We start from the raw sequence: 16,870 nt of genomic DNA, 5'->3' as shown, positions 1-16,870 counted from the left end.
AATGTATGACACTAAATATTTAAATGTACAACACTTAATATTTAAATGTATGGCAATGAATATTTATAAGGTATTTATTTATACCTTAAAAGTCTTTGTAACAAAATCATAGAGCTCAAAGAAACTTAAGTTAAACAAACTTATATTACTCAAATATTAAATTAATTTTGTTGCCTTCTTATAAGTCTATATTATAAAATTTTTCTTTGTTAGACTATATCTTAAGCCTTGCATAAAATATGCATCGAAGGTATCGAACAGAGACAATTTCTGACCGCATGAATGTGTCATATGTAGCAGATTTTTTTTTATAAAATTAACATAAAGATTTTAATTCTCTTTTGAATTACTAAAAATATTTCCTAAATATCATTATCGCACATCAAGATGTTTTACTGTCCCACTTACTTCTTCACAAGTACATGCGATATTGCAAAAAAAGCGCCCCATACGTACCAGCTGTTTATAACATCCCCTCCCCCTTGTATGCATTTGTGCGTTTTTGGGTAATCCGCCTCCTCTAACACCTGCGTATTTATTTTATGGAAGACCCTTAAAATGTATTATATAATATTTTTATGATTATATGACACATTTGTGTCATATAATTGTCTATTTCAGTGATACGCTCCTGATCTCTTTCCTGCTAAGAATATTTTTGAGGTTATCAACAATATCTATCCTTTCCAGATTGAACAAATTAAAAAAGAACCTTTTTATAAAAAGGCAGCAATTTTAAGAACAAAATCTGGTAACGGTATGAATGCAAGAATTGATATGCAAAGTTCAATTCGAATTTAAAGTTAGATGAAGAATTTTTAAAACAAATGGCAACTTTAAAAATAAGGTTTTATCAATTGAAATTATCATTAACAATATAAGTAAAGCAATAACTGAAATGCAGAACAAATGCCCTTGTTTGATTTAACACAGTAACTTTCTAGTTTTTTTATCTTTTAGAAAATAAACAATCAAGGGGTGCAATGTTGTCTGACTGTTATTCTGTTGAAAAACTTTCGCTGCATTTTGTATTAGAAAACTATAGTTTTCTGCAAAGTCAAGGAGAACTAAGCCTTTTTTTCTTTTTAAGTTTTTAAATGTGGCTAGTAAATGTCTAGACTTTTTAATATAAAAGATGCTCACATAAATTATTTAACCGTTTAGTTGGATAATTTATGTGAGTTTCAATAAGTTCATTAGTTCATCATGTTTTTGTATTTGCCTATTCCTAGAATTTTCTGTATAAGAAGCTTTATATTTTAATGATACTGATAAATATAAACTGCATGCAGATCATCCACAGGTATGGACTACTTAGGTCCTAACTCACAATTTTAAAAAAATCCAACTTAGATAATTATTTATTAAAACCCAGAAAGGAGTTTTTTCGGTGATTAATTTGAGTTTTGACAATATTTTATAAATTTTTACTGATTAGAGTCATAGCATTGTCTATATTTTTTTTTTCTTTTTCAGACGTTTGGTTGAAGCAGTTTCACTTGTTCACAAGTGCAGCTATTTCAGCACCTAATATATTGTTAACAGCTTTTATGTTATTAACTCAAATTTTTCCATATGCAACTTGATTTTTTTTTTGTTGAATTAAGGTTTAGAAGCATGCATCAAAGCTTGCAATAATTAAATTAAGTTTTTTTTAATGTAAAGCTGTCAGCATTAATGTTTTTTTGGGGTTTCATTTTATTTTGCAGTATTTTTCTGCCTACTGCAAATTTTTTGACAAAGATTTAAATCAAACTCGTTTGTTATTGTCTAATAATTCTAAGAGAACCTATGTAACAAAAAAAATAACATTTAAATTAAATTATAAAAGTTAAACATTTAAATATAATTATAAAAGTAAAATAAATCATTTAAAGATGATTAAATATCAAGATCAGCATATAAAGAGTTTGCAATTTCAGAAGGTAAAAATAGAAACATAGGAAAATTTAGAGTGCATTACATAAAACACCAGTTAAGTAAAGATTCTCAAGATTGTGTTTTAAGATTGGAGAATGATAATGATTATGATAAATATAATGGTGATCATGATGAAAAATTCAAACTGCTTGTGTACCCATGCTCTCTGTAAAGTTTAAGTTGAGTTTCCTTAAATGTTTTCCTCTGAAGTGTAGCAAGTCTGCCACTTCATCCATAGATACCTATCAACCAACATAGGTTAGTACCCACCATGCGAAAGTAATACATATACCCATGTAGTAACGGTAACATATATCAATGCTTACCATGGTAAAATGTAATTGTATCAATACCTACTAAAGTATCTATATAGATATTTATAAAGTTAGTTAACATTTTTTGTAAGTCTACAAAAAATGTTAACTAACTTTATCAAATTTATTAACTTAAAAATTTTTATAAATAAATAAAGACAAACTGTATTACAACTTGTTATACGTTATATTTTTAAATAAATTAAGATTTACTTTTATAATGTTATGAACAGGTACAGCTCATATAGCAGAAACTCATGTGATTAAAACTATAAATGAATGTGCTAGACGATATTTACATGCTAGGTGTGAACCAGGTACTGCTGTTGGTGCATTATGTGCTCAGAGTATTGGTGAGCCAGGAACACAAATGACTTTAAAAACTTTCCATTTTGCTGGAGTAGCTACTATGAGTATCTTTTCTGTTAAGTAATGATAACAAAATTGTCCTATAACAACTAATAATTTACAAATGAAGTATTTAGCTTTCAGTTTTATAAAGATTCTATAATTACATTTTTACAGAATTATAAAATAAAAAAAAATAAAAAAATAAAAATTTTTTTTAAAATATAATTCTTGTTTTAAAATTATTTTAGTTAAGTTCTTTAACTTTTTAAAAGACATTACACTTGGGGTTCCTCGTATTAAGGAAATTATTAATGCTTCTAAGAAGATAAGTACCCCAATAATAACAGCGCCCTTAGAGGTTGATGATGATATAGAATATGCACGCAGTGTGAAAGGGCGAGTTGAAAAAACGACGTTAGGAGAGGTAATCCTGCTTTTATCTTAATGTGTTTTCTAAATTTTATTTTCTGAGTATTATTTTATTTTTTTATTTTATTAAAAAGTAAAGAGTTTTTTAGACAAGAATAGTATTAGTGCAAAAACTACTCTGAAAATATATATACCATCTTTGCCCTCACTCTTTCTCTTGTAGTACTACACTAAATTTGTTTGTCAGTGTAGTGACCTTGTTTGTCAAGGGTTCAGAGTTAATGGGTTGTCCATGGGTAGTAACAACATTTTATGAAATAAAATAGACCAGCTTAACCACCTTAGACTGCTCAACCCCAATGGCTGCTTTTTTGTTAAATTTTTCATAAGGCTTAAATTTTAATTATTTAATTTTAAATTTATTAAAAAATTTATTTGTTAATTTTTTGCAAAAGTTATTAAAGTGTAATTTGTTTATCAATAGATTATATAAAGGTGGATGTAAAACTTGGCTTTTTTTTTTTTTTTGCACCTTTTTTGATGGCTTTACTTATGTTTTTTACCACATTTTTAAACTTTTCTTTTTAATAAGATTTAAGGATGTTTGTCATTATCACAGGTTTGTGAGTACATTGAAGAAGTTTTTACTCCAGATGCATGCTATCTTTTGATTAAGATTGATTCTCATAGAATTAATCTTTTAAAGGTTAGATTTTAATTTCTAATGGTTTTTTTATGCTCTAAGAGGTTATGATTGCTTTCAAAAAGTTATATTTCATAATTCCAATTTATTAAATGAAAATAATTTGTGAATACAATACTTGTTTTTTTTTTCTTAGCTAGAAATTGATGCTAATGCAATAAAGTATGCACTCTGTATTTCACCAAAACTAAAGTTAAAACCACAAGTAAAAACTTCATTCTTTTTTATGGTATTAAATAATTTGTTTTAAGTTGAATAATTATTTAAAATGTGTTTTTTAGTTTGTTTCCATTCATGGCAAAAATGTTTTAACTGTTCATCCAATAGAAACTGCCAAAAGTTCTATGTACTACATCATGCAGAATCTTAAATGTCAACTTCAACATGTTCTTGTTAAAGTAATTTTTATTTTTGACAATGGTAATGATGATAATGATGATGATAATGATGATGATGATGATGATGATGATGATGATGATGATGATGATGATGATGATGATGATGATGATGATGATGATGATGATGATGATGATGATGATGATGATGATGAATTGGTGGTGATGATGGTGATTATGATGATGATTCTTTTTTAGGGTTATCCAACTGTCACTCGTGCAATTATTCATCTTGATGATGAGAAAAAAGATTCAAAAAATAGCTATAAACTTTTAGTTGAGGGTGATGATTTGAGATCAGTAATGGGAACAAGAGGTTAACTTTTAGTATAATTAGTTTCTGATATATTGAGCATTATGTTTTGATGTATTGAGCTCATTTCATTATTGCTATATTTATTATAGAAATAATTTTTTTCAGGCATTAAAGCTTCTGAATGCACGTCAAATAATACAATTGAAGTTGAAAAAACATTGGGTATTGAAGCTGCAAGGTATTTTTAAAGTGTATATTTTAAAGTATATCTCATACTATCTAATAAGATAATTGTATTATGTACATTTTTTTTGCAAAGAATTTTTTCTCTAATTTTGAAAAAACAATAAATTGAAATTGCAAAGACAATTTTTTTTTTACAATAGCCTTTTGCAATTAACTGTTTGACTGTACAATAAAAATTAAAAGATGTTTATAAAAGTTTAACTCAAAAAAAAAGTTAGGGGTCATCCATAAAGTACGTATACTCATAGAGGGGAGGGAGGTTCTAAAGATCCTAGTTTGCCAGCATAAAAGAATGTATGGTATAGGGGAGTCGAGGGTATAGTGTCTCTCTATGCACACACATGCTACCCTTTATATACTGACCCTGAATAAGGCAGACTTGTATTTCAGGCAGCCCTGCTAAAACCCTATTTTAACCCCGCAAAAAATAGGTTTTAGCAGTGCCATGGCAATGTGTCTGAGGCCCCAAAATCTTAAAAATTCTGATCGGTTCTGTTGATTTCAAAGTGTAATTTAAAATTTAATGCAATGTTATAAAATAAGGTTTAAAATGACACTCCTAAAAACTTATTACACCTAATTTTGATAAGATAAAATCAAAGTGCTATTTCTATTGATTTTATTTATTATATTACTACTGATTTTAAGAATAGTCTGTCATTGAAAAAAAAATTTGTTTAGAGTTATTTTGTTTGTATTTTACATCTGACTTTAAACCATTTTGTAAACTATTGTTTTTTAAGCAATTTGTTACTTTATGATATAAATTATTCTCAAATAATAAGACTAAAATATCAAAGCTTATGAAATTAAGTTTTACTTTAAAAATTGCAGAATCAGAAAAGTTGCAGGTCAAAAACCGCAATGCCCTGGAGAAATGTAGTCAGCTATCCTATTGATCTCTTTGAGTATTTTGGTATTCAGAATAAAACCTGCCTGATTTTAGAGAAATGCTACTTAAATTTCATGAAATTCAAGACGTGTGAAACTGCTCCATATTTGTTAATTTTCACCTAATGGTCTGACTTTTTTCTGCAAGTTCACAATAATCTCTGCACTTCTCAAAAGTCTAAATGTAAATCATTTTAAAATTAGAAATTTATGTTGCAGGATGTTAACAAGAATAATGGTCAGCCAGGAAACTTACCTAATCTTGTACAAAACCTTTTTAGATAGCCAGGGTTTAAAGTGGGTGAACTGTATGAGATAAAAAGAATCTAACAAATTTCAAATTGCTGTGTATTGGTCCTCAATACTATCGTGTTTAAAAACCACTTTTTTTAATTTCAAAACGAATTTGTGCGTTTTTAAAGTACCACTAGTTAACAATAATAATAGTAATAAAAATATGCACAATCAGTATATATAAGAAACCTTCCATTATTTGTAATGATGTTATTATATAGTTAATGATTTGTAAATTTCTATTCGCGCTGATTGTTTTAAAATGCCCTTGAAAATTCAAAAAATGTAAAAATGTGTAACTTTAAAAGAGTGGTGCGAGTATAAATAGTAATTAAAATTAAAATAAAAAAATTTCATTAAAAAAAAATGAATGCTTGGGAATATTTTATGACATAATAAAATTTTATTCGCATATTAAAATTTGCTCATGAGGGTCAAAATGGGGTAGCCACAAATCCCTTGGTTTTGGCACCAGATCCCAACGTCAAAGACATATATATGTATGGCTATTTCCACGATGGAAGAGATAAATTTCGTGTTTAAAAATTTCTTTTTTCAAAAGGTTTTATTTCTTTAATTATAGTTTAAACACCTTAAAATTATTGTTAAAATAAATTTTGAGTAGAAAATGTTTGAACCGAGTAGATAAATTTGATGAATGTTAGCAACTGTTTGTTCTTTTTATTATTCGAAAAAGTGAGTAAATTTTGAGGGCGAGTTATTGCAATATTTTAAACAAAACATATCCATATTTTTGTTTAGAAAGAATCTTTGAGATTACATATATGTCTTGAGTAAAAAAATTTTCACTCTTTAAAAATAATTCAAGTGTTTTTTTGTCACATACACATCTGCAAAAATTACGTTGCGTCACTGAACTAAAAGCTAAAAAAGTTTAATTATCGCAATGAAATTATGCTTTATGGCGAGGTTTTTTTAGAAATTATATATTTTAATGTTAACTTTTAATCATTACTAAAAAAAAAACTGGTCAAAAAGCATCGTATTAACATATAGTTATAGTTTAAAAGCTGTTGCGTCACTGAACCCATCGACAGGATAATTAGCGTTTTATAAAATAGCGCGATAAGGAAGTCAAAATATAATCCAAAAGTTCAGATTTCGTTGTGGGTTTTCAAATTTTTCAAATTCAAATAAATTTTTGTATTTTAGTATTGTGAAGGGCTATTAGTAAATATTAGTAAACTTTTGGATTTATGTTAACATTTTTTTATAAAGTTGTAAATTTTTAAGAAATGGAATCAAAATTAGAAGTAAAAAAAAAACGTTGTGCAGAATACCAAGCTAATTATGTTTCTCGGAATGCTGATAAAAAGAAAGAAATGTCCAGAGTTAGATCTAAGGAGATATCGAGAAAAATTGAAAGCCGATCCTAATAAAAAAGCAGCTTATGCTGCTAAAGCAAAATTAAGAGTTTTAAAAAGTCACGCTTTAAAAAGAAAACTTTTAAATCAATATCAAAGACCAAGCTCATCTTTTAAAAATGTTCAACAAAGAGGAAAAGCATTGAAAAAAGTTTTAAAAGCACTACCAACTTCAAAGGAGAAACAATCTGAAGTTCTTTCTATTCTTTCAAATAGCTCTGCTTGTAAAGATAATTCGGGTCTACCTCCAGCATGTTCAAAGCTGTATGGTCTTTCTGAAAGCGATGTTTTAGCAGTTGTAAACTTTTATAATGAAGATGAAGTTTCCCAAATATCACCAAACAAAAAAGAGATCACTCGAATTCAATTATCTGGCGGAAAAGCAAACAATATTCAGATACGTCATTTATATTATACGCTAAAAGAAGCTTTCGAGTTATTCAAGGAAAAGCATCTGCACATAAAAATTGGACTCAGCAAATTTTGCGACCTTCGTCCACGCAATGTAAAAACAGTTACAAAATTTCCGCATAATGTTTGTGTTTGTAGTTTGCATGGAAATATGCGATTTGCCTTAAATGCATTAACAAAATCAATTCAAGCGCCTTCAATCAAAGTTGGATCTGAAATGATAAATAACTTTGTTTGTGAACCGTACACATACGATTGCGCCTATGACAAATGCGTTGCATGTAAAGGTATGAAACAGTTTGATAAACACTTGCAAACTGTTAATACATTTGGTTTCGAAGTATCCTGGGACAATTGGAGAAAGCCTGAAACTAAAACATATGCAAACATTAAAAAAATTTTAAAAAAGTCTACTGTAACAGAACTCATCCAACACATATCAGCGATGCGTGATAAGTTCGTTAAATACGCATTTGTAAAGAAAAACCAATCAACAATTTTTAATAACCTGAAGGAGGTTTCGATGAGTGGTAATTCTGAAATTGCGGTAATCCAAGTTGACTGGGCTGAAAACGCTAGGTGTTTCTATCAAAATGAGCCACAAGCGGCTCATTTTGGTCAAAATCAAGTTTCTATCATGACCCTAGCAGTCTAAAAGATTGAGTTAAAAACATTTGCCATAGTTTCAGATTCAACTGATCATACTAAGTCTTCCGTTATACCGTACATTGACAAAATCCTTCACTTTTTTCCTGACCAAGTCAAAGAAGTACACATGTACAGCGTTAATGCCACTTCTCAGTTCGAAAACAAAAGCGTTATGGCTGCAATGGTTGTGTTTGAAAAACGTTTTCATAAAAAATTCTTCTGGCATTTCTTTGCAGCGATGCACGGGAAAGGAGTGGTTGACGGAATAGGAGCTACTGTTAAGCGAATCGCAGCCCTGAGAGTTAAAACTAGTCAATACGAAATCAGGTCAGCAGCAGATTTTGCGTTAGCATTACAAGATTTGCAAATATCTGTAATTCACATGTCAGAAAACGATACAAGACAACAAAAAAATGAACTTGGATTCAGTTCAATTTTAAGTTATTCAAGAAAAATCACATTATTTTTATGAAGGTATATCAAAATCACATTGTTTTTATGTTCAGAATGATAACGTTGTTCCGATGCTATTTTCACCTGAGTATAATTAAAATTTATTACAAAGTAACAAAACTTTTTAAAATGATTTTAATTTCGTCTTGTTGTTTTGTCACTGAACGTTGCGTCACTGAACTGATAGTTTTTTTTCTGTAAAATAAAACGATATGTTATAAATAAAACTTTTTTGTTTGTGGCTTTTTTTATGACTACCTTATTGCCAAATTAATAAATTACAACAAAAAAATCTAATAAGTCAAGCAAGAATTAAAATTTCAGCGAAAACTCCATTTAAAAGTATGCTGATAAAAAAACACTTTTTTCCGCGTTGCGTCACTGAACTCATGTTTTAATTTTTGCTATGGAGCAGTGTTATGTTAATACAATTGTGTTTAGTTTATATTATAAAATTTTAATTCAAGATTGATTTAGAGTAATAAAAAATTATTTTTGAGTTATAGAATAATTTCTATTAAAAAAAATCTCTCCGTGTGATGCGTCACTGAACTATGGAATTGGCCATATATATATATATATATATATATATATATATATATATATATATATATATATATATATATATATATATATATATATATATATATATATATACAGGACTTGTGATGAAAAAAATCGTCAAGCGTGTTATATTGAGCTCGTAAAATTAGAATATGTTTTCATCGAGCGTGATTATGTGCGCTCGAGATAACGTTGGCGAGCGCGATCATGAAAATTGCTGAAGGCGATGCTCATAAAAAGTTTTTTATTTTTTATATTCTTTTTTTATTTGTTACATAATTCTTTCGTCAAAAAATGTTTGAATTAGTATCACACTCATGAAACTACTTCAACGAAGTAGATTTTTATATTTCCATTGCGTTTCTACGTGAACATTCCATTATTGAAATTAGTGACTATTAACGACTTCAAACTGCTCATTCATCACGTTAGTGCAAAAGAGAACAACGTAGTGCTTTTTATATTTTATATTAGTGCTTTGATAATAGAATATCTTTAATAAAAGATCTTTTTTAAATATTTTATGAAAATAAAAAAATAATCCTGAACTATTGGACGAGCGTTATTTTATACGCTCGTTATAAGCAGAACGAGCGTTGTTTATCGCGCATAGAAAGTTTGAAAATACTGTTTACGGGCGTGTTTTACGAGCAGAGCGCGATCGCGCTCGCTTCATCACAAGCCCTGTATATATATATATATATATATATGTCTTTGACGTTGGGATCTGGTGCCAAAACCAAGGGATTTGGGGTATAAAGGATCTAAAGGAGATTAGGGGATGAAGGATCTGCAAAAAGCCTTCAATAAAGTAATAGATAAGTGGGTTATGATCAACTTTAAAAGACACACGCTCTAATTTAAAAATTTTTTTCTTTATATTTCAATTTTTTCTAAATTAAAACTTTTTTAGCTATTTAAAAAAAAAAAAAGGAAGAAGGTGGATATTTCAAAAAAGAAGGTGGATATTTCAAAAGCATACATACTTTTTTTCAGAACTTACCTTTCTGTAAACAATTGCTACTTTTATTATTCAAACAATACTTTGGAACTCAGTCTTCATATTTCGTATCATAATGTTTTTGACTCTTTTATCAATTTTTTATTTTTTAATTCTTTTCTTTGCAATTTAATAAGTTGGGAAACTTAAATTGTGGGTGTTTACAGCCTTAACAAAGTAATTAAATGTTTGTAGGCTAGGCTGGGTAATATTGTTGGTAGGGTAGACTGGATAAGTTGGTTGGGTAGGTCAGATTAAAACTTTTACAATAAAGTGGCTGGAAGTTCCTTAAAAGATTTATTTTTATAGTGTTCTTAAAAAGTTTTGACTAAAAGTTTCTAGTTGTGTTGGCTAGAAATATAGTGTGCAACAATTTTCCGAAAACTATGACTTTTTATAGAACATATTAATAAATATCATTTATTTATATGTTCTACATATTATGTTTATATAGTATAAGCAATCAAATCATCAGGTTTATTTTTCTGTCTTTAAATGCTTGTAGTTCATTTTAGTTTGATTTGTCTGTCTAGTTTTTAGAAAGTGTGCAATGGTAGGAAGTTGCCATTCTACATTTTTTTTTTAGGTCAAAATTTTTTCTTTTTTAATGATTATCTTCATTATTATTTTTCTTTTTATATTTCTTATTTTGAATAGTAAATTGTTTCCATCATTAGAGTTACTATAATGAATGAGATTACATACACAATGAAAAGCCATGGAATGAGTATTGACAGCCGACACGTAATGTTGCTTGCAGATCTTATGACTTTCAGGGTAATCTATTAACTTTGTGGCTTAAAACAATATTAAGATGTAATATTTGCATCATAATATCTTTTTAGGTCATTTAATTTTGTGTAAATATTTTAGTTGTATAAACTTTTTAATTGTGAATATTTATATTGTATTTGTTATGTAAACAACTAAACATTGAGTTTTTAAACAAATGATATTTGTTTAAAATCTCTGATTGTATTGTCATTTTTTTAAAATAATTTTGAAAAGTTAAGCATATTAGAAAGTGTTAAAAATTTGCTAATGCCAACACCAAAATTAAAGAAATGATGCTCTAAAAAAATTTTAATTCAATTTTGAATTCTCTGTGAAATACTTTTAAAAAATATATGTATAAATTTAAAAAAGTTCAAGTGAATGATGTCATTAAAATTAGAAATCAGAGGTATTTACATAACCTTGAATTAAATTTTAATATAACTTATAAGGAATAAGGACATTGAATAATGATGATCCAACAATTCAACTATTTTTTGTAGCGGTGATAAAATAATAATTAGAGTTGCCACAAATTTTTTTAAATATTTGATAATTTTGTGTAGTAGATTTTGTGGAAAACAGGTTCTGGCCAACATCAGTAAAGTGCATACCATAACTATTCCATATATATATATATATATTGATTTGCATTTTGGTTGTGTTATTTGTTGATTATTACATCCAATTTTGTTACTTAAAATAAGTATATCTTTCACGCATTATTTTTTAATTGTCACATTAACAAATTGAGTTACTTATAGTGTGTGTATTCTAAAATATCACTATTTGTTTGCGAAATGGTTTACAAAATATAATATAATTTTTCATATTGGGCTTGCTATCCATGTATTTTGTTCACTTACAACAGGCTGTCAAAGCATTGCCAAAGTCTCAATTACAAATAACACATATGATAGCTACTGCAAGATGAATCGTTACTTATTTTAACCACTCTGGTATGCAGTGTTGCCGCATCTGGGTTTTTTCACTAGATCTGGATTTTTTTACTGCTGTCTAGGTTTCTGGGTTTTTTTTGTGCAAAATATTGCCAAATCTAGGTATGTTTCGTTTTTGGGGTTTTGTTGATAAAATTCAGATTTATATTTGATTATCGATTTGTAAAATTGTTTTTAATCGGCAGTTTACAAATATTAGAAGTTTGATATTCAAATTTTAATTCAAAAATTCGAATTCTAAACTTTACTTAATAAAATTTTATTTGTTGAACGATTTGTCAGTTTTATTTTGATTTATTTTTTTGTTATGTTATGCAATATGTTATTGTTCATTTTAAGCTAGTTGAAGTTGTAATGATTTGCAGAAATCAAATATTCTCTATAATCGTTGATGAGAGTACTGATGTCTCTATGAATCAGGTGTTGGCAATCGTGCGATTCTGTGACACAAACGCAAGAAAATTGATTCACTTATTATTAGACCTTATTGAGGTTGAGGATAACACAGGTCTCAGCTTGCTTACTGCTGTTAAGAAATTGTTGAACAGACATGAAATTGCAATAAGCAACATCATTGGCTTTGCTGCAGACAACTGCACTACTATGATAGGTTATGCAATTAGTTTTCAAGCACAGTTAAAAAAATGGGTTCCACATGTATTTGTTATTGGCTGTGCTTGCCATTCGTTTGCACTATGTGCAGATGTTGCTAGCAATTGTCTGCCATTGTGGCTTGAAGTTTTTTTTAAAGAATGTTTCCTTCTATTTTTCACATAGTAGCAAAAGAAAGTATGAGTTCTTGTTGATACAAGATGTAGTTTAAGTTCAGCAACATAAAGTTTTGAAACTATGTAAAACATGTTGGCAGTCCCAAGAAGTTGTCATTGAGAGATACTTTGAACAATGGGATGCTCTTCACCTGTATTTTCCATCTCAAGCTTCAGTGGATAAAGTTGATAGTGCCAGTCAAATTTTACGTGCAATAAACAGTGTTGGGACAAAGCAAAAGCTTCTCTTTGTTGGCTACATACTGGGCAAAGTAAATGCCATAAAACATTGAATTCCAATCTCCAACTTCCGTCTTCACAAGTTGTACACCAGTGTAATCAGCGAGTATCATTTCCTTCTTAGTTTTTTTATTGATTAAGAAGTATTGGAGCATTATACTCTTGTTGACATTGATCTTTCAGAAGTAATTAGTCACAAGAAACTTGATACCATTGAGTTGGGTGGGCAATGTGAAGTCCATTTATAAGCCCAGAAAAAGAAGTTCATTTTGGCAAGAATGTGTTGTCATTCCTGATTGACCTTTGTATTAAAAAAAATGCAGGTTTCCGTTGAAACAAAACAGTGTTCTGGCTGGGATTACAAGAACTAATAGATGCTAATAACTGAAAGAAATTTGATTTTTTCTGTAACTTCATGAACAATCTTTTAGCATTACCACACAACTCAGCATGTGTCAAAAGAATATTTTCAATTGTGAAATTGGTTAAAACTAAAAAAACTAACAAGGTACTAGATACTAACAAGATACAATTTAATACAATTTATACTACAGTTATAATACAATTTAACTTCTGAGTATTAAAATTAACTCAAATGGTAAATAACTGTAATAGTTTCTTTAGATGTTTAGTAAGTTAATTTAGTTGTTGTAGCTAATTTAATATACCGAAGCATACTTTTAGTTAATATTTTTGGCTTAGGGCTATTGTTAACAGCGTCACCTTTACCAACAGTCATCACTTGAGAAAAAATCTTTTTCATAATAACTTATTACTGTTTACAAAATTTGGGTATTTCTGGGTTTTTAAGAGGGGAAATCTGGGGTTTTCTCAAAAATGTGACTGGTAACACTGCTGGTATGGCTCAAAAAAAGCTGAAATGTATTTGTCAAGAATTAAATTGGCAGATCACCAAATAATGCTTGACATAAGCACATGCTTGAATTTAGCATACTATTTCAAAATTTAGATTATTAGAACAAAAGTGAGCACTTTGTACATAAATGATCATGATTCTTTAAACACTTTAACATCTGATCAACTGGGAGTTAATGGGAGGATGTATTAAACTCTTTAAACCATTTAAGGAGATGATAAAAATAACAAGCTCTGGTATTTCCTTCATTTCTGGAGTAATTCCACATGTTGTCATGTTAAAACACCTGAGAAAAGAAGAGACAGCATAGAGAAGATAATTTTTTTTTGAAAACAAGATCTTCACTACAAACTGAACTTCAAATGCAGTTTAACTTTAAAATGACAAATATCTGGTTGGTACTTTTTATGACCCATGTTTCAAAGCTAGTTTCTTTGGATTAGTTAAAACACAATGAGCAAAACAAAAAAATCTTTTAATAGCTCTTAGAAAAAGTTCTATATATCTAGTAGCACCAGCGATGATAAACCTTGTAAAATAGTGCAATCGTTTTTACAGGGTTTTTATGGTCAGGGAAAATCAGGGGTAAAAGTTTTTTTTCAAATGGGTCAGGGAATGTCAGAGAAAGTCAGGATATTTTCATAGTGGTCATTGGGAAAAGATTGCTTTTTTTTTCTTTTTGAGTCAGTGAATAAAATAAGATTTCAAGTTTTATATTTCTATTAAACCTATTATTGTAATAAATTGTAAATATTTCTTGGAATTTGAATATTGAATGTTGGTAATGTTTAAATTTAATCATTTTAAATATAAACACTATTTTATTGACTGTTTAATAATTTCAGTTTTTAAAGTTTCTATTTTTATAAAATTTGATACCATCCAATGTTTGTCAAAGTTCTTTAAATTAGTATTTTAAATATTTTTAATTTCTAAATAATTTTTCGGCTTTAATAAATTTTTGTTAATTACCACATATTTTTGATATTTATCTCAATTTTTTTTTATTTTCACATATTTAATCCATTTTTTTGTATCAAACGTTTCAGCATTTTTACACTTTGTCTTTGTTTTTATCTTTGTTATTATAAATTAGATGACCCTGATTGCACATAAACTATATTTATGAATTTTCTTATTTTATAAAATTCTATTATTTTATAATTATTTATTTATAATAATTATTATTTTTTTCATATTTGCTTTTTTTTTCTTTTTTTTATTGTTATTATATATGTGTATATATTTTTTTAATATCTATTATTTAATTCTATTATTTTATAACTAATTATTTAATAAATATTTTAGTTTTATAAAAATCTAACAAAATTTTATACAAGAAATGTAGACTTGATCAGTATTGGCGTAAAACATTCATTTAATTTGTGCTATTTTTCTTTTCCAAAAAGAAGTTTTTGTCTAAAAAAATAAAGCAATGTATTTTCAAGATACTTGGCTGTTTAGTTTAGTTCATAGATAGGCAAAGTATCAGTGACACTCAAGCAAGATGTACCCTTTGCAAAGTTTATGTAGCATTGAGCAATATGGCTATTGTGGTGTTAAAGGGTTGGGTAAAGAATAGGACTCAAAAAAATAATTCAAGAACAAAAAAATTAAGGACTTTTTTGTTACAAAAACTTAAGGTGTCACAGAATTATTGATTGAAACACACTCAAAGGCACACAAAAACACTTAAAGACAATTAATCAAGTAGTTTAGCAGGTGTGGTTAAAAATTTTACAATATCCTTGTACAAAATCTCAAATAACAATCCCATTTATTTATTACAATGGAGGTAAACTTAATGCAGAGGTTCGATGGATACTTGAGCATGTTGTGAAAGGATCTTTTTAACTTTTTGAGGATTCTCTTGAATGTGTGAAGATTATATTTTGTTACAGATACTACAATCTTTCCCTTGCAATTTTTCCAACAAGGTTTGTGATTGTCTTTTAATCTTCTAACTTTTTGTTTTGCAGATAAAGTCTTTAAAATCAATATAAATAAGAGAACACAATTTCAATTAATTTTTTAAAAGCACTTTCATTTACATGTAAATCTTATAAATATCTTTCATTGTGTTTAAATTATTTTAAATGGGCCAAGGATCAACAGGTGGCATCACGACTCAAAGAGATAAGCCAAAGTATAATAAAGATAGTTGATTTCTGGCAGAATATTTATAAGGCAATCATCAAAAAGTTATTTGGCTTTAAAAAAAAAGTTGTAGATGAACTATTGTAGTGAAGCTTTTGTTTTTCTGCTACTGTGAACCTTTTGCTGCCATATCTTTTAAAATATTAAACCAATGGTCCAATGTTGCCTTTTTCTGGGCAAGGAACTAACATTTTATTTTTGCAGTCTTAAAAATATATAAATAAAAGTACCTTGAGATATTTTAATTACCTTGAGATATTGCATCGATCCCTAATGTAATTTGTTAGTTAAGCTAATATTCTTTTTAAATGTGGCTCTCTTGTTAACTTGTTGGAGGTTGATCTTAATGATAAAGGTACTTATCTAAAGATAGAAGAAATTCATTTTGAATTTTTAACTGAAGTAGAACTTCAGAATTTATTACTTAAAGATAATGTTAAATCTGCTAATGTAGAAAAGTTTAAAAAAGAAGCTCAAAATATGCTAATATTGGAGAGAATCATTAAAAAAATATATTTCTTCGCATGGTAAGAAATGCTAATTTGTTTGATCCAAGTTTAATATCCCCTGTACCACCTATTGAGGATATTGAATTTGGAAATTCTTTAAAAAAAAGATTGATGATATCAAGAAAGATGATAGTAGACCTTAAGCTAAAGAACAACCTGATATCTTTATCAATAGAAGTAACAAAGAAGTTTATAAAGTTTGTGAAAGGTGCACGCCAAAGTTATCAGCTAGACCTTGCTCCAGAGGAAAAGAATGCTAAGTAAAATAAACGCAATCATTAGTTAGATATTTTAGCAAGAGAAATCTGTGATGTATTAATGAAAAGATTTTTTCACTAAATTCTTGCAATTTAAATATTGAGTTTATTAATACCATAAAAAGAAGAG

At 28.1% G+C, this 16,870-nt stretch overlaps 1 protein-coding gene across 1 annotated transcript in view; it reads left to right on the top strand.

The window, feature by feature from the left end:
- LOC100208405 (DNA-directed RNA polymerase III subunit RPC1) overlaps positions 1 to 16,870 on the top strand; it is a 122,025-nt gene that overhangs the window by 83,329 nt on the left and 21,826 nt on the right. Inside the window, exons 22-29 of the mRNA XM_065811256.1 lie at positions 2,468 to 2,647; positions 2,858 to 3,009; positions 3,574 to 3,660; positions 3,794 to 3,862; positions 3,939 to 4,055; positions 4,251 to 4,368; positions 4,474 to 4,546; positions 10,878 to 10,977. Of these exons, the coding sequence (XP_065667328.1) occupies positions 2,468 to 2,647; positions 2,858 to 3,009; positions 3,574 to 3,660; positions 3,794 to 3,862; positions 3,939 to 4,055; positions 4,251 to 4,368; positions 4,474 to 4,546; positions 10,878 to 10,977 (896 nt within the window). The remainder of the gene's footprint in view (positions 1 to 2,467; positions 2,648 to 2,857; positions 3,010 to 3,573; positions 3,661 to 3,793; positions 3,863 to 3,938; positions 4,056 to 4,250; positions 4,369 to 4,473; positions 4,547 to 10,877; positions 10,978 to 16,870) is intronic.

The sequence above is a fragment of the Hydra vulgaris genome, chromosome 12 (assembly GCF_038396675.1).
Source record: "Hydra vulgaris chromosome 12, alternate assembly HydraT2T_AEP".
Classification (NCBI taxonomy): Eukaryota; Metazoa; Cnidaria; class Hydrozoa; order Anthoathecata; family Hydridae; genus Hydra; species Hydra vulgaris.
This window is presented reverse-complemented; position numbering and strand designations above follow the sequence as displayed.